The sequence below is a fragment of the Sus scrofa genome, chromosome 3 (genome assembly GCF_054392235.1).
Source record: "Sus scrofa isolate SSC_HxYL_T2T_F1_AM1 chromosome 3, Sscrofa_HxYL_maternal_Yorkshire_Landrace_v2.0, whole genome shotgun sequence".
NCBI classification, from domain to species: domain Eukaryota; kingdom Metazoa; phylum Chordata; class Mammalia; order Artiodactyla; family Suidae; genus Sus; species Sus scrofa.
In genome coordinates, this window is record NC_139385.1 from 24,458,710 (window position 1) to 24,483,864 (window position 25,155).

Genomic DNA, 25,155 nt, shown 5'->3' on the forward strand with positions numbered 1-25,155 from the left:
CCATTAGAAAAAAATGTCATTAAAAAAAAAGAATCCAATGGCAGCAGCTCAGGTCACTGCTGAGGTATAGGTTTGATCCTGGGCCTGGGGCAGTGCATTAAAGGATTCAGAGTTGCTGCATCTGAAGCTCAGATTCAGTCCCTGAACTGGGAACTTACATATATCATAGGTGTAACCATTAAAAATGATAATAAAATAAATATAAAACAGCATGATCACATCTCCAAGACAAAACATTAAGAAATAATAGCCACAAATGAATCCACACACTGTATTTGGGATATAGTACTTAAGTAAATACAACTGCATGATTAAAGGTATAAAGAAAAGTAGAATGGGTAGTAAAATATTGAGGAAAAGAGATTAAATCCTGTCAGAAAAATGCAATGACTTAAAGATGAAAATGGGCTTCAAAGACACTGCTGATATTCTTTCATCAATTAATTGAGGAGCAAGGGTAAATGATGTTTGCATTATGTATATTTTTGTATATCTTTTTATTTATAGTTGATTTACAATATTAATTTCACATGTATAACATAGTAATCCAATATTTGTATAGATTATACTCCATTTAATGTTATTCTAAAATATTGGCTATATTCCCTGTGCTGTATGTTGCATCACTGTATCTTATTTTCTTTATATATAGTAGTTTGTTTTGTGTGTGTGTATATATATATTTAATGTCCATATTGTATATATGTGTATGTGCTTAATGTTTAATATATTCAATTATATAGTTTAGTAAGCAAGTGACTTTCAGCAGATTGAACTTTTGCTATTTATCTTCTGAGGGAATGTAATATCTTGAATCTGTTAGCTTTTACCTGTAGGCATTGGAGGGGGGCAGCATTGCTGGACTAGTTTGGGCAGAGGACAGTTTCACTGTTAATGGAGTGCACTACAGTCCCTCAGCTTAATTACCCTTAATTACCCTTATTTTTTAATTACCCTTATTTTTTAAGAATAGGATGCTCCTCACACCTATCACTCTCTTAAAAGATACATACATTGAAAATCTACATATACATATTATAGCTCTACCATACCCAAATTAAAAATGAAAATGGCACATCACTTTATAAAGTTAGAATCTCAAGGCCAGCCCTCACTCTACTAGGGAGAACAGCCAGTAAAGTTAAAACATGTTCATTTTTAGTTAAGAAAATAACAGATGCCAAGATAAATGGAGCATAGCAATAGTATGTAAACTTTGACATACATAGTAAACACAGCGCTTCCAAAATATAGCCTCTTGGCAACGTTTTACCTTAAGAAATTTAATTTGTAGTTCCAAATCTAGGCTATTTTTAAAGGATTCAAATGAACTTACATTCAAAAGTAAAGGAATGGGGAAGTTTCCTGGGTAAACATGATAAATGTAGAAAATCTATTCCTGGTGAATAATAGGTAGTGGCAGAAAATGCCACAAAAAGAAAAGTGTTAGAGCTGTCAAGTCTGTGACTGCAGAGGGGAAAATAAAAACTTCTTTACTGTCTAACCATCAGTGAGTATGTGGAAGCCAGGAGAAATCTGGCTCCTCTTCCAGCTGGAATATAAGTGAAATTAAAGGAATTAGAAGGCACAGGTTACTGCTCACCAATAGACTTGCATGCAGTACCAATCATGTAAGAAAATGTATAATTGCTCCTACTGGGACACAAAATCATTCTAACCAATATGTTCCTGCTCTCAGATATGTGAATTATGAAGAAATATTGAAGAAGTTAGGCTAGCTCTCATGGGAAATAGAATGGTAGTCACTTAATTGAAGTTTTAAACCCAGCAGGAATCAACAAAATTTTTCCAGATGAACTTCTTATATTTGTAAAATGGGAAACCAGAGGAAATGCTACCAAGATATTCATTCAAGATTAACCAGTTTATAAATCAAAGGAAGCACATCATATTATTGCCACAGGACCCTTTCTTTTACTAAATGTATTTCTTAATTTTTATTATGCCTCTTTCCTAACAGATTTGAAATCATTTGCTAAGTTACCATATAATTAGGGAATCACCTGAGACAGTTTGAAGTGAATACATTGCAGTGGATGTTACAAGTCACCGAGAATGAGCTGTTACAGTTGGGCTCTAAATTCGATGTGTAGCTTCATGGCACTAGACTGTGGGCACCTTGATTGCAGAACTAAGATAACATTCTTTTTTGCATCCCCACTGCCACATGACCTGAACTGAAAATATCTGAGTTAATGAATGAAATTAAATAAAAAATAAGGTATGATAAATTTTATTTATTTTTAAAAATCTTTTTGGCAGCACCTGTGTCATGTGGGAGTTCCCAGGCCAGGGATCTAACCTGCACCATAGCAGTGACCTGAGCCACAGCAGTGAGAATGCCAGATCCTTAACACTCTGTACCACCTGGAAACTCTGATAAATTTTATTTTAGAATTTTAAAGTAATGCTTGTTCAATAGATATTGAGCATATATTTGTGTGAGACATTCAGTATTGAGCAAGGCAAGATTCCTTTCCTCAGTGAGCTCATGGCTTGGTGAGTCAGAGTTAAGATAATCTCCATACGTTGTAAGGAGTTCTAAGAGAGAGCAGTTTCCAATGCTACATACACACATAAAACAGAACCTAACCAAGAGTGGAGACCTAGCAAAAAAGCTTCTTGATACATTTTGTGTGACAAATAAGTAAAAATTACCAAATTGTAAATAACATCCTGATTAGACAGATGAATACATTCATTTACAAAAGCATTTCTTTACAGAAGCTTATTTTATGAGTGTTTCTACATTTAAAAAATGACAAAATGTTTTCCTAGTTTTTAAATTATGTAAAATAAATAATTTTAATTCACCTTTCTCTATTGAAGTCATAACAGTAAAAAGATTTGGGACCATAGTAAAGTTAGCTCTAATTCAAGACATAGATAGGAGTTCTGCTGTAGCACAGCAGGTTAAGGATCTGGCATTGTCTCTGCAGCAGCTTAGGTTGCTGCTGAGGCATGGGTTCCATCCCTGGCTTGGTGCAGAGGGTTAAGGATCCAGTTTTGCTACAGCTGTGGCATAGATTACAGTTGAAGTTTGGATTCAATCCATGGCCCAAGAAATTCCGTGTGCCATGAGCAGGGCCAAAATAAAAATAAAAAAGACATAGATATACACTGAATTTGTAAAGCAATAAGTACGTGTAAATAAAATTATCTTGAGAGTGTGTTAAATCATCTGAACTGAATGCATGGCCATACTCCTGCCTCACTTAATTAACATTGTGGGTTTCTTAAGAAATCCAACCCAGTCCTGTTTTTCTCCCATGTGTAAACAGATATATTTGTCTGAGTTTGACCATGAGATGATGCTACTGACGGGCTTACAATCATATTTAATAGAAAATAGCTTTTCCTAACTTTCCTTAATCAAAAGAAGTGTCTCAGTAATGTGCGAAACTCATTCTGTGAAAGTTATAGAGATACTAAAATATCTGGAGGCAGAGCAGTGGTATCTTCTACCACAGGCTCACTCTAAGCTAGAATCTCCTTGAGTAGAAACAGAAGGAATTGCAATTCTTTCCCTACTATTTAAATCTTTCTCTCTCCCTCATCTCCTCCTCCCTCCCTCCACCCCTTCCCTCTGTTGCTGTACCTCTATATGTGTGTGATATAGTAGCTTTTATTGCTGAGGAACAAATTTCCACACACTTTGTGATTTATAACAGCACCCATTTGTTATTTCATGGCTGTGTAGATCAGAAGCTCAGACAGCTCATTGCTGAATTCTCTGCTCAGGGTCCCATAAATACAAAATCAGAGTGTGGCAGGGGCAGCATGTTCTCTTGGAACTTGGAGTCTTCTTCCAGGCACATGTGGTTTGGCAGAATTCAACTGCTTGCAGAAATTTTTAAATACATTATTCTAATGAGTTACATTAAAATGCTGTACAAATAGAAAAAAATTTAAAGTGAATTTCTGTGTTTTACTTCTTCCCTCTAGCCTATTTCCTTGATGAAGTGCAACATTCTTATCTGTTTATACAAGACAAATATAAAGAGTGACTTAATGACTTGTAAAAGTCAGAAATAGAGTTATCTTTGAAAGTCTGTGGAGGGGGAGGGGGTGGGCAGAAAGTTGCAAATGTCAAGAAACCACAGTGTCCCCTAATAGGAATCTAAAGACATTGTATGGTAGCCACCCATATATGAAATTGGAGCTTCCATATGAAATTGGGGTTCAATATGTTGTTGATAAGTTCATAAGGGAATACTTTGTTAATCACAGAGGAATCTAAAGGAAAGAACAGTTGTTGTCTAAGGTGAAGATACGGAATAGAAACCATGAACATGAGGGATGGGATTTGTTTTAAAAGGGCAAGGGAAGGGTTGAAATGTGTTGAAAATGGGGAGCTCCCATTGTGGCTGAGCAGATTAAGAAACCGACATAATGTCCGTGGGGATGTGGGTTCGATCCCTTGCCTCAGTCAGTGGATTAAGGATCTGGCTTACTGCAAGCTGCAGCCTAGGCCCTAGCTCAGATCCAGTGTTGCCATGCATGGCTGGGACATAGGCTATATCTGCAGCTCCAATTCAGCCCCTAGACTGCGAACTTCCATATGTCATGGATGCAGCTGTAAAAAGAAAAGAAAAATGTGGAAAATAGATAAAGGATCCTCCTGAGAGGAAGAAAGAGCTAGGGATGGGTTATAATGGTTCAGCTTAGAATGTTTACTGACATAGACCAGACCATCACAAGTAAATACTGGAAGACCATTGACTTGAGCCATAGACAAAACATAGAGCCAGCATAATTGTGAGTTCTTGATCCTATGAAATCTGAAGTGGCAACAGAATCAGGCATCCTCAAGGGATAAGAGCAGAAGAATTTCACTTCTCAGGAAGCAAATGTATTTCTCTCATATAAATGATAGAAAATTGGTTTTTTTCTAATAAAAATGTAAAGAAGTTAATGACAGGAATCCAATGAATAGAGTTTTCAGTTGAAGCCAGAGAATTAATACTTGTAAAAGTAATATCACAAGCTGCATGAGGAGGTTGAAATTCCAGACACTGACTGAAGTACACAACGTGCATTTGCATGCTTCATCCCCTAAAATGGGTACATTTACACCTCACCCCATGGGATGCAAGTGTTGATCAAGAGAGCTTCCAAATGCAGGGCAAATTCTTCTCCTAGTATTGTTGACTGCTACATTTTTGCTGTATAATATTCTTTATTTTCAACCAATTCAATAATTTTTTTTTTTTTGCTATTTCTTGGGCCGCTCCCGCGGCATATGGAGGTTCCCAGGCTAGGGGTTGAATCGGAGCTGTAGCCACCGGCCTACGCCAGAGCCACAGCAACGTGGGATCTGAGCCGCGTCTGCAACCTACACCACAGCTCACGGCAACGCCGGATCGTTAACCCACTGAGCAAGGGCAGGGACCGAACCCGCAACCTCATGGTTCCTAGTCGGATTCGTTAACCACTGCACCACGACAGGAACTCCTAATTCAATAATCTTTAATGACAACAGGTAACCTAAAGGCATTTATCATATTTGTCTAATTTTAGGGTCTATTAGATAATAGCTTACCACTAGAATGTTTAAAAAATACTTGGTAACTGTATGTAGGGGGGTGTTATTTTTGAGCGTATTTAAAGTTATCTCTATGTATTAATGCACAGATTTATAAGAAAAGAATTAGGTTCCTCTTTGTATTCCTGAAAATTTTCAAGTTTAGCAATTCATTAAGAACATTACAACTAATTCTAACTAGAGCAGTATTAAGGAATGAAATTTGTTTAAATATGCATATCAGTGTATTCTTGCAGTAAAGCTTAACAAAAACATGTCTTTAATGTCAGAATCTGCAAAACACAATTTAATTTTTCCCTAACCTATTTCACTGTGTTGGATTTTATATTTGAATAATTGAAGCCTAAAAACTTTTTTTTCTGTCTTAGCAAAATATTTCCTTGATGACTTAATTTGCAATAATTAGGAAAATAAATTATATATATATACATATATATATATATGTATATATATTTTGTTGTTGAAAGATTCAATGAGATACTAATATTTTAATTTGAGGATAAGACAGCGTGGCATTTAAAAAGTGAGCCCTCACTTGAATCAAATTAAGCTTGGCAGTGCTATAAGACTTTTTAAGAAATCATAAAGCCCATTGCAACTTTGGAGCACATGATCTTGAAAGACTGGAGGATAAGAAATCTCCCCCAGAGCACAATTTCTGTTGAGTGTTTTAACAAGCTGTGTTATATAGGAGATGACAGAAAAGTACCCTATTCAAAATGAACAAAACTCGGCACATTGAGGGCAGCTGATATTCAAGGTGATAAAACATCACAATATTCATGATAGTTTGGTTTTTTAGCTAAAAGAAAATATTTTTCACATGCACTGATAAAAATCAAATGATTGTTAAGGCATATAACTTGTGACATAAGCTCTGACCATAAACAGTGATTAAGGCAAGAAAGAAAAGAGGCAGCTTCCTTGGAAAATATAAAATAAAATATCTGTTCTTCATTTAGTAAAGAGTCTCAAGAATTTGAAAACCCATATTTTGGTATGACTGTACTTGTCTCCTAATACTTCCAAAGCATAAATATGAATTATCTCTGAAACAGCAATGTTAAGAATAAAAATAAAGGTCCCTAAGAGGCTAGGAATAAGAAAGAGAGCTAAGTATGATAGCCAGCTACCTTTGACACTTGAGGGAGGCATTCCTGAAAAAGTGCTGGATTTAAAAAAGCTTATCAAAAGCAATTTTATGTAAGAAATAATGGCAAAAGACTTCATTCAGATAACTTTCAAGATGCCAGGCACTACAGCTGACTATGTGCTAGCCTGTGGGCTGTGATGAAGGGTTGCTGGGGTCATCCTTGCATCTGCCTTCTGTCCAAGGAACAACTGGTACTCTGAGCAGAGAGGACCTACTCACAAAACTGCCCCCAGATTCCTTCCATACTCACCTTCTACCTGGAGAATGCTAGTGATTAATAGCAACTTCAGTGGATGGCTTGCATAGATTTTGGCCATCAGAATTTCTCATGAACTAGAATGAGGCTGTGTTGACAAGAGGTAAGAAAATCCTGGGTCTGCTGCTGATGACTGTAAAGAGCTCTTCTAGGCATGAGGTGAAGTGAAGCCATGTAGGTTGTGAAGCTGTATTTTATCATCACTGGTGATGACTAGTTACCATCCCTCAGTGTCGCTTAATACATGTCTTTTGAGATGCAGCCTATGATTATAGCATTTAAAACACCATTATTCTAAGCAATGTGTGGCAGTGCTATTCTAGCTGGGACCCATCAGTAAGCAACATGGTTAAATCTTACTTTCAAAAGAATACATAAAATACAAAGAGATAATCAAATAAACATGCAGTATACAATAAATTCTTTGTAAGGCTATAAAGAAAAATAAAAATTTGATGATAATTACTACATTAGATAAAGCAGTTATGGAAGCCTCAGAAGTAACTATTTTATGGGTGATGTAAAAGAAATTCCAAATGCAGAAGTCAGAGTGAGGGGAGGATATAGTAAGTGTGGCTAGAGTCTGTGTTGCCTGGGGAAGAAATCATTTCCCACTAAATCTCTCTCAAATCCATCTGTATTTCTCCAGACTGGTGATCTAATGCCCCAGCACTTCTCAGAGTATATTTTAATCTTGATTCCTCTCCTTTCAATAATGCACACCAATGCTTTTTACAAAATTTTGACTTGTAACTTGTGCCTTAGCTCATAAAGTTTACTCTGCCTGAACTGTTTTATCTTTCTGTCTTTCCCTTTACATTTGAAAGATTAACTGATGTGTATCTCTTCGCATTTCAATCAGCTGAGCATTTTCACACTTTATTTTTATTCTATTTTTTATCACATTTCTCTTACTGTTTTTTCCCCACTACAATTTTTTTTTCCTACTGTACAGCATAGTGCCCCAGTTGCAATACATTCTTACATTCTTTTTTCTCTCATTATCATGCTCTGTCATAAGTGACTAGACATAGTTCTCAGTGCTTAACAGCAGGCTCTCTTTACTTTTCTCATCATATTTTTTTTGTCTTTTTATCTTTTCTAGGGCCGTACATGGGCATATGGAGATTCCCAGGCTGTAGCTGCCAATTGGAGCTGTAGCTGCCAGCCTACACCACGGCCACAGCAACATGGGATCCAAGCTGCATCTGCGACCCACGTACAGCTCACGACAAGGCCAGATCCTTAACCCACTGAGCAAGGCCAGGGATCAAACCCACAACCTCATGGTTCCTAGTTGGATTTGTTAACCACTGAGCCACGACAAGAACTCCCAGATTTGCAGACTTCTTGACAATGAACTGTATTGTCATCTTGTTACCCAAGCTGATATGTATGTTGTTTTCAAAGAAAAAATGCAAAATATACACAAAATGTTCATAGGTAAAAAAAATTATGAACAATTTTTGGACTGTATTTAGTTAAGCCTTCAAACTTTACTCTCAGAGATTGACTGGAACTACTGTTAAAGCTGTATGTGTGATGATTTTAGTACTGACTGAGATGACTACCTCATTAATGTGAGGTCACAGTAAGTTCTTCTGAGGGGGGAGGATGTGTATGTGTGAGTGAAAAGACCCTCTACCTATCTGGAAATGGGTTATAACCATGAATGCAGAGACATTCTTTAAGGGTGTTGTTTGGCCTGTGATCTAATGCCTTTTTGAGAAAGGTATCCATAGATATATTAAAAGTCATAGCTCTGTTGATGTATGTCTTTCCACCGATGTTTAGCACCTTGGAGGCACTTCTCCACTTCTCAGTGGGCATCAGGGGTGAGCAGCCTGCTTTGCCTGGATCTTGCTCTCATCAGTTGCAGCAGGGCCTCATTTCTGTCTCTCACGGTTGGTTATACTTCACTCTGCCCTGTGATTCCCACAGTCCTCAATGTCCTCACTACTGTCGTACTTGGCATATGACTTCTAACCTTTCCCTCTACTCTTTTAGCAAAAAGGCATTAGGTCATGGGCCACTTGTCCTCAGGACTGAGTTTTAACATCTGTCCTGAAGGACTATATTGAGAGAAAACAAGGAGCACTTGGTCCACAAGAGTTTTCTCTTGCTTTCTCCTGAGTCCTAGTAAATACGATAACAGTCATCACAAGCTCCATTTTCGCTTTCTATCATGAAACTTTCCAAGGACTAAAAAATATTAAATGGTTACATATTAAATAAATAAAACCCTTCTTTCTCAAGATTAATAAGCCTTACAATAGAAACATATTTTTATGATTACTGTGCTTTCATCAAATCTTGAATATCACTAAGTCATATTTTTGGAAGGAAATTCCTCTTAGCTTATCAGGTTTTCATGCTTTCATTAGAGGAGTTTATTGATGCTTAGTTGATCCTGTTCCACAAGTCACCTTTCAAAATAATTTACTTTGTTTTGCTTTACAGATTATTTCTGTGGTCTTGTCAAAGGTTTGTAGCAATATATTACTATTATCCATCTCTATGATACCATAATGCATTTTTATAATCAGCATCACTTTCTGAGTAGAAAACTGAACTTTTTGGGTGACTTTCTCTGAAAATTGATTAATATTCTTCAGCTAGGAACATGGCCCTTTTCCAATAGAAACATATTGAGAACTTTAATGGATTTTGAGGAGTATGGTGATGTATCATGGATCATATGTGATTAGAAGCAAAAAGGAAAAGAGGAGGAGTTCCCGTCGTGGCGTAGTGGTTAACGAATCCGACTAGGAACCATGAGGTTGCGGGTTCGGTCCCTGCCCTTGCTCAGTGGGTTAACGATCTGGCATTGCCGTGAGCTGTGGTGTAGGTTGCAGACGCGGCTTGGATCCCGCGTTGCTGTGGCTCTGGCGTAGGCCGGTGGCTACAGCTCCGATTCAACCCCTAGCCTGGGAACCTCCATATGCCGTGGGAGTGGCCCAAGAAATAGCAACAACAACAACAATAACAACAACAACAACAACAAAAAAAAAAAAAAAAGGAAAAGAAACTGTTGATGCCTTGGTTTCTTTAACAGTCTCTTAGTGTTGGCATAAATTCCTACAGACCATCCACTCATCTTTGGCTGTTTTGATAGGATAATCTGAGTATGTTTCCCGATGAAAAAGATACTTTGCTGCCTGGATTGTTCTGTGATAAGCACTCTTAAAGATCATATTCAGTGAATTGCAAACTTCTCAGAAGGAGAAGGTAGATGAAGAAAAGCCACAAAGACATTATAAAAGGTAAGGAAAAGGACAGTGGGCAGATAATAAGAAAGGGGAGTGGAAGGGAAAACAACTGTACAACTTTACCAGCATGATGGGAAAAACCAACAATTAAGAGGTACTTCATGCAGGGCAAAGCTCACAAAAGTATGCATTTTTAAATTTCTCTTTTTTTTTTTGCCGAAAGGTGTGTGTATGTAATTATTATTCTCCATTTAGTGAATATCAGTGGTGTATACAAAATGGCACAAAACTGATTTTCTTTCTTTAGTTCTCCTGACTAGCTGGAAGAGAAAAGTTCCATATTCGTTGATTAAGCCATAGACTCTTGAGGTATCCGTTTAATACATTGGTGGAAAAAAGCCCTAAAAATTAGGAAAAGCTTATTGAAATGAAAATTCTTTACTTCAATCAGTTCATAGATTCAAAAGAGTTTGGGGATGAACTAGGAATTTATCATAAAAACTAGTCTTTCATATCAGAGTCAAAAAACTGGGAATCTAAGTCTCATAGTAATCCCTTTTAGGATTTTGAAAACTGTGACCTGAGGGCTGAATCTGGCCTGTCACCTATTTTTTATTGAAGCTGTATGGTAACTCTCACTTGCACCTTTGTTTACATGTCTCTGTTTCATCTGTGGCTGCTTTGGTGCTACAAATCCAGAGGTTAGTAGTTGTCACAGAGACTGTATGTTCCATAAGGCCAAAACTATTATTTGACCCTATAAATATTTTGTTGACTTATGTATTTATTTTAAACATACCTATTATTCCAGGTTCAACTTGAATCTTCTAAGAGTTTTCTTGCCATTTTCCCTGCCCACACTGTCCTCTGTTTCTGTGGATTGTTGTTAAAATTATAGATATATCCATACCATCCACAGCTTAACTAAACTTCAGATAAGTATTTTTTTATTTAATTACTTTATTCTTGGAGTACTTATATTAGAAAACAAAACTTTAAATTCCTTCTTCTTCCCTAGAATATGTGAGTTTTACAACCCAGGAATGTCTTGCTCAAGAACTTGGGAGACTTCCTTTCTCAAAGTAATAATTGAGAAAGATAAGGCCCCTTTATCCCAGTCTCTATGCAGAGGTAGACACTAACTCCCATTAGTGCTACTTAGAAGACCACCCTTCAGGCTAAGGACCGGGAGTATTTTTCAATTAGTTCACTCTGTGTTTGCAAATTCACCCCCATCTTTGTTTCAGAGGAGCTGAGTTCAGACTCTTGCAATAATCTCTCAGTAATCTTGGCCTTCAGCAAACTTGGCTTGCTTTTTTTTTTTGTCTTTTTAGGGCTGTACCCTAGGCTTATAGAAGTTCTAAGGTTAGAGTAGTATTGGGCATAGCTGTGGGCCACAACCTTAGCCATAGCAATGAGGAGCCAAGCTTCCTCTGTGACCTACCCCACTGCTCACAGCAATGTTGAATCCTTAAGCCACTAAGTGAGGCCAGGGATTGAACCTGCATCCTAATGGATAGTAGCCAGATTGGTTTCCACTGAGCTGCTACAGGAACTCCTATCACAAAATTTTGGATAAAGTTTTCCTTGCCAATTTAATTCTATCTAGTGCAATACTTTTTTGAAGTATCTGTGACTCTTTTCTATCAGATAAATAAAAAAAGAAATCTTACTCTCAACATCCATAGTGATGGCTGCCTTAGTGAGTTTGGGCTGCTACAACAGAATACACTGCACGGAGTGGCTAACACAGTAATTATTTGTGTCTCCTATTTCTAATAGTCAAACATTCAGGATCAGGTGGAACAAAGTCAGGTTCTGGTGATGCCATGGTTCTAATTTACACAGGGTGGGTCATTTTTCTCATGCATCCTCACATGACAACAGAAGAGGGAAAGAGCAGAGCTCTATTCCTCCTAGAGGGACTCCACCCTCATAGACTAATTGCCTCCCAAAGGCCCAAGCTCCTGGTACCATCCCTCTGGAGGTTGGTGTTCCAATATAGGATACAGTATGGGGGAATCACAAAGATGCAGTCCACAAGCGTAGTAGCTTACACTATTTATAGTCAGTGGGATTTGGTTAGACTGTTCATGATACTATGCATGTAACAGTGATAGTCTCCAAGTTGGCCTTATTTCATCACTTTTATGTATTTACCTTGATTCATTATGATAAATAGTCACCAACTATAAAAACAGTTGTTGCATCAAAGAAAGGAGGATTTTCAAAAGAAAAAATATCTCTGGGTCAAAGAAATGCAAATAAGGTAGGCATTTGAATCTATATCAAAACTCAGTTAATTCTCCACTGCTAAAATCAATAATAGGACATTTACAGATTTCTTTTAATCACAAACTCATTTAATGTGTGTTAACTAACATTTACTGAGTATGGCCCTCTTTCCCAGCAAACACCTACAAGTTCATTATTGGATAAAGAGGCACATTGGCAACCTAATCTGTTTAAATGGATGAATTATTGGTGCCCCATCATTATCACATCCAAAATGTTCTGAGATTTTTATTTGAGACATAAATAACCACATGTGATTTACAACACCTTTTATGAATGGACTGGGATATTTCTGGCTGTACATAACTTCTGGGGGAAACGTCGTATCCTCTTCCTAAAAAATTGATTGGTCTCCTTTGACATGCATCTTTAGAAATACAATTGCTTAACAGAAAAATTTGTCTTGCAACACCTCTGCTTATTTTCCTAATTAGTAAAAGCTTTTTTTTTTTTTTTTCTTTTTTTGTCTTTTTGCTATTTCTTGGGCCGCTCCTGCGGCATATGGAGGTTCCCAGGCTAGGGGTCCAATCGGAGCTGTAGCCACCGGCCTATGCCAGTGCCACAGCAACTCGGGATCTGAGCCGCGTCTGCAACCTACACCACAGCTCATGGCAACGCCAGATCGTTAACCCACTGAGCAAGGGCAGGGACCGAACCTGCAAACTCATGGTTCCCAGTGGGATTCGTTAACCACTGCGCCACGACGGGAACTTCATTTTTTTTTTTTTAAGTAAAATCTTTTCTTAAAGGTGTATTTAACCCTTAGTATGAATAATGGTCACAGTGTTCTTCCTCCTTTTCTTTCTCAAAGCCATAAATTACAAAAATATTTACTGGATTTTTTTTTTTGGCAAATGAAAAGAATTTTCTCATATAAGTACAAGTAAATGTAGTAAATGAAAAAAATGTGATAAATTGGAAAATTACTTGCAATACACACCAAAATTATAAGTTTTTGTGAGGAGAAAATGTGTATTGATAGGATGCTGCAGAATAGCAGTTGACATGAAACATGAAAACATTAACTTTGGTTATAATAAGCTTAAATCTCACATTTTGAAATGGTTTTATCTGTCAATGTCCAGTGACTCAGGAAGAGAAGAAATGGAGGGGTATGATAAGTTAAATAGTAATGGGACTTCTTTAAATTCTCCACATGCTGGCTTTTTGCCTCTTCACCCTGCAAGGTTCACTCTCAACTCCTCCTGTGGGACAGGTCATTCTCATAGAAATTTATTTTCTTAATCAGAGAGTTATGTGAGAGCCTGAGATTCAATTTTGGAAATAAAATGTTTCCTCTGAAAAGCCAAACTTGTCCTTGGAAACATACTTTCTGGTAGCTGCCCCTAGACCCATCCTGGGCAGGGTTGACTTGCCTCTGAAAGTTCTATTATGACACATCACCATGGTAATGTGATTATGCACTTCTTGCCTCATGGTCAGACTCTCACTCTGTGGACTTAGCATTTGCTGTCTGCCCGCAACTGTGAATCTCTGACTTAGATTTCAGAATTTAGGAGAAGGAATTTTCAATCGCTGTCCCATAGGTAAGTTTACATGGATCCTCTAATGTGTGTTCCTTCAAATGGGCTTGCTAATTTTGCTCATTTTCCTCATCTTTTTTTTTTTCTCTTTTCTATCAGTCTAAACTATCTATAGAGTTATAAGTGTAACTTCCAGTTTTGTTGTATTAATTCCTATGTCTGATACACCAGCCTGAAATGTTTCCCTGAATGTAGAGAACCATATTATTTCCTAATGCCAATTTTGTACACACTCAACCAGAGAAAAGACAAAGGGAATGCACCCACACTGCTTCCACTGAAGCAGGTAAAACAGGATGCCTCCCCAGGAATGGATATTCCAGGAGGAACAGGGATTACAACTCAGCTCTTCTGAATGTAGCTGTCAAAATCTGAAACCAAACAGTGGGGGGTCTACATACAGAGAGTGTTATAAAGCAAGGAAACTGGGATTTACTGGCAGGATTCCCATGGGTTGATTTGGACAGGATCACGGGCTCTTTGGGTATTGCCAGGGTGTTTGATGAGAAGGAACAGTGCGATCACTGAGTGGAGTGAACATTTGGTCAGTGATGGAAGGAGGGTCAGTCTGGAGATCCTCAAGGAGCAATCTGCGAGGCATTTCAAGCCTCTTGGGCATGGACATGGCTTTCAAATTGATGTGGGACACTTTATTTCCTCTACAAGGGGCTAGAGATGGATGAGGAGTTGATAGAGCAGAATTTTGGTGAGGACCTGAGCCCTGCCCATCCTTAGCCAGCCCTTTGTCCAGGCTGCCCAGATGGATACTCAGATCAACTCTCAGGGAGACCCTGAGCACCTCAGACTTACTCTTGACTCAGCCTCCAGGGTTGGTCCAATGAAAGGAAGCTGGTTCTTGGCAGAGCCATCATGTGGAGTTTGGTTTTGAATGTTTGGAGCTCTGGGTCAAGTGGTCATTGGGAAGCTCCTCTGGACAAAGACAGCTGACAGGAAGAAGATTCTGGGAGGACAAGAGCAATTAGAATCCCCAGGTCCTTCAGACCTTCAGAAGGGCTTTGTTTGGAAGAAATATTTATATTGTGGTTCACTAGGTGAAAGATGGGATCAAAGGTGGAGTGAGGGTGTGGGCTCTTCTCTAAGCTCAGGCAATTCCTCCGGGACATCAGAACTAACCTACAGAAACCATGGGGCAGGAGGGATTGTGATTGAAGGGAGCTACTGATTCAGGTGTCCAGGACATGATCTCAGAACCCTGGGCAGGGATTTCTGTCCTCCAGCAACCAGCTCCATTCCTGCCATATATCTTTTATTCAACATTGTTGTGACTCTTGGAAAGTCACTTCATCACTCTACATGTCAGTGCCCCCCACTGTACTCTATGGGTTATAGCCCCTGTTTGCACTTCCTCCCATACAACTGGACTGGGTATCAGAGAAGATGAAAATAGATACTGTCCATGAGCTGGGAAGCATCGGTCCCATGAAGATGCTGGAGAGTAAGCTTCCACCCTTCCTGATTTGGAGCATCCACTTATCCTCTTTGGCTTCAACAACCACTGAATGTATAGCTTATTCTTGCCATCACTCAAGGCTGAACACATACTGAGCACTGATGAAGCACCCGTCTGTCCTTTTTCTAAACTGTTACCCATACATCCTGAAGTCATCCTCATAACATAATACTAAAAGTTGGCCAGATTATAATTTCTATATCTTAGAACAGGACATTGAGGTACTTAGGGATCTACAACCCTTTCCCAGGTTCATGATTCTTCTAATTATGTTTGAACCAGACCATTAGGCACAATCACTGTGCTTTCCTGTGTTTCTAGAACCTCTTAGTTAAAGTTATTTGTTTCATAAAACCTGTCTATTAGTTGTTTTAAACTGCTCAATTTTCTATGTTCTGATCCGGGCAGCTCTCCTGGGCAGCTAGCAAGCCTGGGGACTGAAAGATTAAATGGAATAAATGCGTACTAATTTCCCTATGATTTTCTGACAGCAAGTTGTTAACAGTTCTCTCTGTGGTAATGCATTTTGTAGGATCCTGCTTCCAGATTAGAAGTAGCTGGGCCCTGAGGGCACAAAAATCTACCTATGGCTGTGTGAAAAACTTATGTTGCTGTCACCACAAACAGATGGTTCACACTCCACATGAGTCTGATGAATGTACTGTGGAGAATTTTTCATTCAGTTCTTGAAAGAATAATTTTACTTTAGTGTCCTCTATATAAGGAAGAACCATTACATATTATGTGATGTCCCTTTTTTTCCCTGTGATTCCAAATTGAAAGATATTTAGTCAGTGGTCATGTTATAGCTATGGAAATAAAAATACATTGAAATCTCAATGGCTGGTTGAAGTTTAAGAGGGAAGATGGTCTCTGTCTAGGGTATAGATATTAGCTGGTTTTGGGACATTAGCTGATAGGCCTCCATTAGTGAAACCATGTTTCCAGATTTCTTTCAATTATTGGACATTGTTTAGAACTGGGTTATATCAACAAAGAAGTCAAAGAGATGACACAGACAGTTCTTGAATCCCATCACTCCAGGTTCAGCCATGGATAACATATAACATGCTTTTGGTACCTTTATTACAATTAGTGAGACAATATGGATACATTTTTATTGATGGAAAGTCTGTAGTTTGCTTTAAGATTCATACTTGGTGCTCTTATAAGCTCTGCTGTTTGACAAATGCACACCTTTACCTGTCACCATTATACCACAGAGAAATCTATACCCTAATGCTCCCTGGCATATTTCTCCCAAGAGTCAAAAGATGGGCAGTAACCAAAGGGTGTGAATAATGTGATTATGAATGGGAATACTGGAAAAATGAAATGGGAAGTATAACACAAAATGGAATAGTCTTCAGCCACAGAGTGGAGTTAAAGCTTGAAATATGCTAGAGTATAAGTGGACCAAATAATACAAAAATCTATTGTCGTGAGAGAAGTAAGGCAGGTGCACAAGACAAATATCATGTAATACTAATTGTATAGGCAAATTCATATAGCAGAAGTAGAAATTGCCAAGGCCTGGTGGCAAGGGGAAGGTGAATTGTGACCTAATGTGTATAGAGGTCATGTTGATTATGATGACAAAGATGTGGGTATAGCTAGCATTGATGGGTTCCAATCAGTGTGGGAGTAAAAAATGCTATGGAACTGTTTACTTAAAAATTATGCAAAGGGTACATACTATATCTGTGTCATCACACTGAAGGAAGTAAAAAATCATCAAGCAGAAGAGATGCTGAGCAGAAGCAAGGCATGTGAATATGTGGGAGATAAAATGGTCTCATAACATTTCAAGCAGTAGCAGGAATTGCCATGGGATTTAAAATGGGCTGGAGGAGTCATTGGACTCTGTCCATGAAACATAGCATGACTTCTTTTTGTTTTGTTATGTTTTTATGGCCACACCTGTGGCATATGGAAGTTCCTGGGCTAGGGATTGACTCAGAGCTGTACCCCAGCCATGGCAACACCAGATCCAAGCCACATCTGCACACTTTACTGCATCATGCAGTAAAGCTGTATCCTTAACCTTCTGGGGGAGGCTTGGTGTTGAACTTGCATCCTCACAGAGACAACACTGGATTCTTTCACCTGCTGAGCCACTCACAGCAGGAACTCCCCAAAGCATGAATTTTTAATTCACCCTTTTTTCAAATTCCCTAAGTTGTATTGATGAGGTTGGCTTTAGCTAGCAAGCTTAAGGCTCCCTTCCTCCGTTTTTCAGTGGACCTCTCCTTTGCCATCCTCAGTCCACCAAAGAGGTCGGCTAATAGCATGAGGGCCCATGCTTATTTGTCACCCACATCCTTACTCACCCACCTTGCTTTTACACACTACCTTCAACATCACTGCTTGAATAATTCCTGACCAGCGTCAACAATAACCATGACCTTTATTCTGTGTCCTCCTAGAAGATCCTGAGGACCTGGGGGAGGAGTGGTCCAGCCTCAGGTCAGTCGTGGCAGCTCCTTCTGCCACCATGGTAAGTGATGTTTATTTATCTGATTAAAAAAAACATAGCTTCATTTCCTGCTTTTCAAACTAATTCAAATACAAAAGTCTACAGTGTTCTGAGCAGTGGATATATACAGTTTTCCTGGCTTGGATGACTCTTAATTGTGTGTCTGTCCAAATGGATGATTCAGATGGACATTTTAAAAATGACAGCATCTGTTACAACATGTGTTTTTGGTTGGGAGCATTTTCTCAGAGAATAGGCCTAATAACAATAGGGTTTTGTAATTTTTGGTCAAAATCGAGAGATCTTCCGGGAAAAGTTGAAGCATTTCTCACAGACAACCTCTTTAGATTCCTTGGGAACATGGGCTCAGGGACAATTTCCCATTTGGTTTTGTGTGGACAGACAATGAAAAACCTTGTGTTCATAGAGCACAGGAAGCTTAGATTCTCACCATGTCTTCTTTTCTCTAGGTCCTTGTAGATGAGGTAACTGATGAAAATGATACTTATACAGAAATTATCACTCCAGTGACGAACAATCAGAATGAAGAAGAAGGTGGGTCTTCCTTGCTGGCATTGGTTGGAGAGCAGCCAGACCCAGGGTTCCTTTTGAAAAGAGGATTGGGGGTGTAGAGCATGTAGCTCTTTCCCAGTCATAGTGATGCCCAAGTCGTACATGCCCTGGATGCAAGTCTATCCTGTAGATTGTGCTTTGTGGTAAGATATGAGACATGGGAAGCAAGGTCCATATGTGAGCACATGTGGTGTGAGTATATGTTTCCTCAGGACCTATTGTCTGTTTCCACCACAAATAGGCCTGGCAACTTCATGGAAGACAAATACCACCCCCTCTGCTCAGCTGCTCTGCATTCATTCCTTCTCCCTTTGCCACCGCTGTTCCCAAGTGGGCTTAATACTCCGGTTGCTCAGGGGGAGATGGTGCAGAGTCAGATGGCCCAACTCCTGACCTATGTGGAAAAGCCAAAGTGGGAACCATGCCATAATCCCATGGGGATACTCTGGACCCCCGACCTGCACTTATCACTCAGCAGGGAATGATCAGTCATGGAACAAGAGGGTGAGGGTCCTGCTTGACATCCATGCCTGGGCCTAGCAGCATCTACATAGCTCCACAGCTCCTCTAGACCATGCCCATCCTTATAATATGAACTCTCAGTGCTGGTGTCATTTCTTAAACATGGCCAAAACAGCAGAGAATTCAGGGATATGTATATATATACATATACATATATATACACACACACATATATAGTCACTTTAAGGCTTACAATTGATAACCCTATATACATACACATATAGACATATATATATACATATACATATATATAACCCTATATACATATATACACATATATATGTATATGTATATACATACATCTGTATATATTCACTTTAGGGCTTACAATTGATAACCCTACATAGCACACACCCAGGGGATGCTGCAAATAAAAGCTTAGAGTGAAACCTCATCATCTCATTTGTAGCCTCGTGTCCAGCACGGTTGCACAAACCTCCTGCACAGCTGGGTGAGCAGTCAGTGCTGATCACTCTCTGTTTCTCTCCGAGATATACTGTCCCACACTGTGAAGTCGGACAGCATTTCATTCAGGCACCTGCACACATTTTGTAGACAATGAATACTGGGAGAAAAATAGTGGTGTGATTAATAGTGACCATCTTTACCGGCAGGATTTTGGTAATGTTACATATTCAGTATTTGATTTTCTTTAGGAGAGAGTGGGAATACATTTATTAGCATACTTTTCCTAGAATAGAAGTCAACCCTCTATGAAAGTTTAAACAGTAATTAAGTGCAAAGACTTACGGAAGAGATGATAAATACAGTCAGTACAATGTGGCTTTTTGGGAGCAGATGATCTGGGAGGAAGTCAAGAAGACAGTGTCTATTTAGCAGAAACTTCAGACCAGCAGAACGTGTCTGGGTATCTATGCTTGAAACAGGGCTTGCTTTGGGGGTCTTTTCCCATTGATTAGGTTCCTCTTAGCTAGAAAACTGAAGGTCTGTTTTCACATCTTTTCTGCCCTTCTTTGCTTTCCTACCTCCACCAAAGGGGCTGTCCCTGCAGCAACTCAGTCCACACATATTATCCTCTCACATCTGTACACTCCCTCCCCATATCCTCACCAAGAAAAACTCCCTGAGTGATTCCTCAGCATCCTGGTCAGTGTCCCAACAGTTCCTCTGTGTTCCTCTAGCTCCCCCACCCCAGGATGCAATGGAAGAATTGCCTACCTTTGAGGTAGAAGAGGCTCTATCTGACATTGAGGTGAGTTCCCCTTTCTTTATCTCAGATGAAAATGCAGCTTCATTTCTTTTTTAAGTCAAAGGCAGTTATAAAATTCAGACCATGTACGTTATAGCTGATGTATACAATTTCCTTGGTTGGGGCATGTTGAGGGAAAATGAACTACAACAGAGACCTTATTCATTAAATATTTTCCCAAATGTTAGCATCAAATAACTACTGTCCTAAGAGCAGGCCCTTTCCCCAGCAGAATATTTTCCTCCTTGAATTAGAATTTTATGGTATCTGTTTCAAATTGGACCTGAGAAGTCTTCCAGGAAAAGCTAGATCCTTTTCCACTGATGTCCTCTCAGTTTCCTTTGGGGACCATTGGCACAAGGACAGTTTCCCAGTTAGTTTTCTGAGGACAAAGAGGGAACAAAAGACCTGTGAGCCCAGAGCACAGGAAGCTTAGATCCTCACACTGTCCTTATTTGTGCTTTTTCTCTTGTTACAGAGATCGAATATTGTTACAGATACTCATGTGTATTATGAGAAGGACACTCCACTGAGGATGACCATTCAGTGTGAGGAAGACGAAGGTGGGGCTTTCTTGCTGGATTTGATGGGAGAGCCACCAGATTCTGGGTTCCTTGTGGGAATGAGAGTTGGGGCTGTAGAGCAAGTGCCTATTGCCCAGTAAGGAGCAGTGCCACGTACTATGGTCCTGGAAGACACTACATTACTGGGTCTCTGGGCATGTGGGTGTCTCGGTGTGAGCCTAGGTGGTGTGATTGTGGATCTGCACATGTGTGATGTGTGGTTCTTCAGGATGTATTTCCTGCTTACACAGAGTACGCCCACCACCTTTCTTTAGGGAAAATCCCATTACCTTTGCACATCATCTCTCCTGTCACACCTGCATCCTTCACAGCTGTTCCCAGTTGGCTTACCATTCCCAATGCTCAGGTAGAGATTGTGCCAAGACAGCTGGCCCAAGCTCTCGATCCCCTGAGTGGAGAAGCCAAAATGGGAACCAGGTGAGGGTCCCCATATGAATGCTCTGGACCCAAGACCAGCACCTGTCCCTCAGCCAGGGAAACATCAGTCATGGGGAAAGAAGTGGGTCATGGGAATCTCTGCTCCCTGTCCATGCCTGGGAGTACCAGTGTCTCCAGAGGTCACAGACCTGCCCATTGTTATAAGGTGGCCTAAGTGGTCACAGAACCCAGGCAGCTCTGGGTGGACTTTGCAGTCTCATTGGCACAGACATTGGTGGGAATGGCTTCTCCTCAGCTCACAGATTCTGAGAGGGCTGAGGCCCCCATGAGACAATGCAGGTCATGCATACTTTGTGTAGAAAAGGAACCCTTTGAGAAAAACTATGATGTGATTGATAGTGACTGATTTTTAATGTAGGATTTCAGTAGAGCCAAATCTTCTACATTTGATTTTCTATAAGACCAGTGGTTTGTGAATCCATTTATTAGCATACTTTTCCCTAAAATGGAAATCAGCCCTCCAGTAAAGTTTAAAATTTTTTTATTGATTTTTCTTTTTTCCATTAGAGTTGACTTGCAGTGTTCTGTCAGTTTCTACTGTAGGGCAAAGTGACCCAGGCGCACATATATACACATCATTTTTCTCACATTATCCTCCATCATGTTCCATCATTAGTGACTATATGGTGTTCCCTCTGCTATAACAGGATCTCATTGCTTATCCACTGCAAATGGAATAGTTTGCATCACTTAACCCCAGATTCCCAGGCCATCCTACTCCTTCCCCCTTCACTTCCGCTACCACATGTCTTTTCTCCAAGTCCATGAGTTTCTTTTCTGTGGAAAGGTTCGTTTGTGCCATATATTAGATTCCAGCTATATGTGATATCATCTGGTATTTCTCTCTCTCTTTCTGACTTAGTTCACTTAGCAGAAGAGTCTCTAGTACCATCCATGTTGCTGCAAATGGCATTATTTTGTTCTTTCTATGGTTGAATAGTATTCTGTTGGGTATATATGCCACCTCTTCTGAAACCATCCATTTGTGGATGGACATTCAAGTTGTTTCCATGTCTTGCCAGTGAATAGCGCTGCAGTGAGCATAACGGATTCATGTATCTATTTCAAGGAAAATCTTATCTGGATATATGCCCAAGAGTGGAATTGCTGGGTCACATGCTACTTCTATATATAGTTTTCCACGGTACTTGCATAGTGCTTTCCATGGTGGTTGTACCAATTTACATTCCCACCAACAGTGGAGGAGTGTACCCTCTTCTCCACACCCTCTCCAGCATGTGTTATTGGTTGACTTGTAAATGATGGCCATTCTGATGGCTCTAAGGTGCTACTTCATAGTACCTTTGATTTGCCTTTCTCTAATAATTAGTGATGAGCATTTTTCCATGTGCCTGTTGGATATCTGTATATCTTCCTTGGGTAAATGTCTATTCCTACTTGTTTTACCCATGTTTCAAATGGGTTGTTGGTTTTTTGGCTGTCAAGTTGTATATGTATTTTTTGGATAATTTAGAGGTTAGGCCCTTACCAGTTGCATCATTTGAAATGATTTTCTCCCACTCTACAGGTTTTCTTTTTTCTTTTCATACTTTCCATTGCTATGCCAAAGCTTGTCAGTTTGATTAGGACCTATTGGTTTATTTTTGCTTTTAATTCTTTTCCTTTACACTCTAAGGTAGGAAAACATTTGTAAGGTTGATGTCAGAGACTGCTTTGCCTGCATTCTCTTCTAGGATTTTGATTGTCTTATGTTCCATTTAAGTCTTTAAGCCCTTTTGAGTTTATTTTTCTGCATGGTGTCAGGGCTTCATTGATATTCATGTGGCTGTCCCGTTTTCCAACCACCACTTGCTGAAAAGACCATCTTTTTCCCCTTTTACATTCTTGCCTCCTTTGCTGAAGATTAATTGACTGTAGGTGTCTGCGTTTAATTCTAGGTTGTGTATTCTGGTCCATATGGCTCTATGTCTGTTTTGGTACCAGGAACACACTATCTTGATCACCATAGCTTTGGAATATTGCCCAAAGTCTCCTAGGTGGTTTCTGTTCCTCAGGACTGCTGTGGCACTTCTGGCTCTTTTATGCTTCCAAATAAATTTTTGGATTGTTGGTTCTAGTGTGGTGAAAAAGGTCATTGGTAATTTGATAGCCATTGCATTGCATCAAACTCTGTAGATTGCTTTGGGTAGGATGGCTGTTTCGGCCATATCAATTTATCCAACACTGGAGCATGGAATATCTTTCCATTTCTTTGAATCCTCCCTAATTTCCGCCACTAATGTTTTATCATTCTCACCATACAAGTCTTTCACCTCCTTGCTCAGGTTTATTTCCACAAATTTAATTTTCTGGAGGTGATTAGAAAATGTATTATATTTTTGTACTCCATTAATAATATTTCATTTTTAGGGTACAGAAAGGCAAATGATTGCTGAGTGTTAGTTTTGTGTCCGGCTACATTGTGGAATTTGTTGATCAGTTCCAGGAAGTTTTTTGTAGAGTCACTAGGGTTTTCTATATTTAGTAACATGTCATCTCCATGGTTGAATGTATCTTGTTCAAGGCAAGTCTTGTCCCCACATACGCCCAAGAGTGGGATTTCTGGGCCACATGCTAGTTCTATATTTAGTTTTCCGAGGTCCCTGCATGGTGCTTTCCATAGCGGCTGTGCCAAGTTACATTCCTACCAACAGGGTGGGAGGGTACCCTCTTCTGCACACCCTCTCCAGCATTTGTAATTTCTAGCCTTACTAATGATGGCCCTTCTGACAGGTGCGAGGTGGTACTTCTTAGCAGCTTGGATTTGCCTTGTTCTAATCATTCGTGGTGTTGAGCATGTTTTCGTGTGCCTGTTGGCCATCTGTCTATCTTCCTTGGGTAACTGTCTATTCAGTTCCCTTGCCCATTTTTCAAGTGGGTCGTTGTTTGTGTTTGCTGTTGATGGTGTCTTGTCTTAGGTTTAAGTCTTTAAGCCATTTTGAGTTTCTTTTTGTGCACGGTTTGAGGGTGTTGTTTTCCAGTTTCCTGGATTTTCATGTGGCTGTCCAGCTTCCCAGCACCACGCGCTGAACAGACTGTCTTTTCCCCCCTTGACATTCTTGCCCCCTTTGTTGAAGAATAATTGACCGTCAGTTTGGGGTTTATTTCTGGGTTCTGTCTTCTGTTCCAGTGGTCTGTGTGTCAGTTTTGGTACCTTTGCCACACTGTCTTGCTTACCGTAGCTTTGTAATATTGACCGAAGTCTGGGAGAGGTGTGCCTCCTGCTTGGTTTTTGCTCCTCAGGATTGCCTTGGCCATTCCGGGCCTGTTTAGGTTCCGTGTAAATGTTTGGATGGTTTTGTTCTAGTTCTGCGAAAACGATCACGGATAGGGATGGCATTGAACCTGTAGATTGCTTTGCGTAGAACGGCCATTTTTAGGATATCCATTTTTTCCAAGCCAGGAGCGTGGCCTATGTCTGCCCTTCTTTGACTCCTCCTTAATTTCCTTGAGTCATGTTTTATTGCTCTCAGCGCAGAGGTCTTGCAGTTCCTGGCTCAGGTTGGTCCCCAGATGTTTAATGCTTTGGGTTCTTCCTTGGACCCCTGCTTGAGTGGCTAAGAGGAAGGCCATCCCCTCCCCTGGAGTGAACACTGGGGGAGGTGTCTCCTTGCAAGCCTGGGGAGAGCAGCCTTCCTCCTGTTCCTTGGCCCTCTGCAGCTACCCGTGTGCACTCCAGGGCCTTTGTCCATCCCCTTGTCTACCGCCTCTCCTTGTATTGTCTTCCTTCTTTCGCGTTTACACAGGGTCATTTTTCTCATGCATCCTCCTCACCTGACAAAAAATAAAAAAGAACAAAGAGGAAAAGGGGAGAGCTCTAGTCCACCTAGAGGGACTCCACACTCATAAACCAATTGC

At 39.8% G+C, this 25,155-nt stretch overlaps 1 protein-coding gene and 1 long non-coding RNA gene across 5 annotated transcripts in view; one reads left to right on the forward strand and one right to left on the reverse strand.

The window, feature by feature from the left end:
• Positions 1-480: 480 nt before the first annotated feature.
• The window catches only part of LOC110255302 (putative leucine carboxyl methyltransferase 1), a 71,265-nt gene continuing 46,590 nt past the window's right edge, over positions 481-25,155 (reverse strand). The window contains exons 5-6 of one of the 4 annotated variants that reach the window (XR_014840470.1): positions 14,834-14,984; positions 481-2,198 (exon numbers count right to left, since the gene is read on the reverse strand). Coding sequence is in view for 1 of the 4 variants with exons in the window: in XM_085017270.1 (XP_084873396.1) it covers positions 25,036-25,071 (36 nt within the window). In the remaining 3 variants the exon portion in view is untranslated. Of the gene's footprint in view, positions 2,199-14,833; positions 14,985-16,563; positions 19,631-19,815; positions 19,869-22,894; positions 25,072-25,155 lie in introns of those variants that run through there. The other 3 variants (XR_014840468.1, XR_014840469.1, XM_085017270.1) reach the window with 3 other exon arrangements.
• Positions 10,100-18,521, forward strand: LOC146404478 (uncharacterized). The gene is made up of 3 exons (XR_014840474.1): positions 10,100-10,238; positions 17,921-17,991; positions 18,441-18,521. It is a non-coding gene; the product is annotated as an uncharacterized LOC146404478 (long non-coding RNA).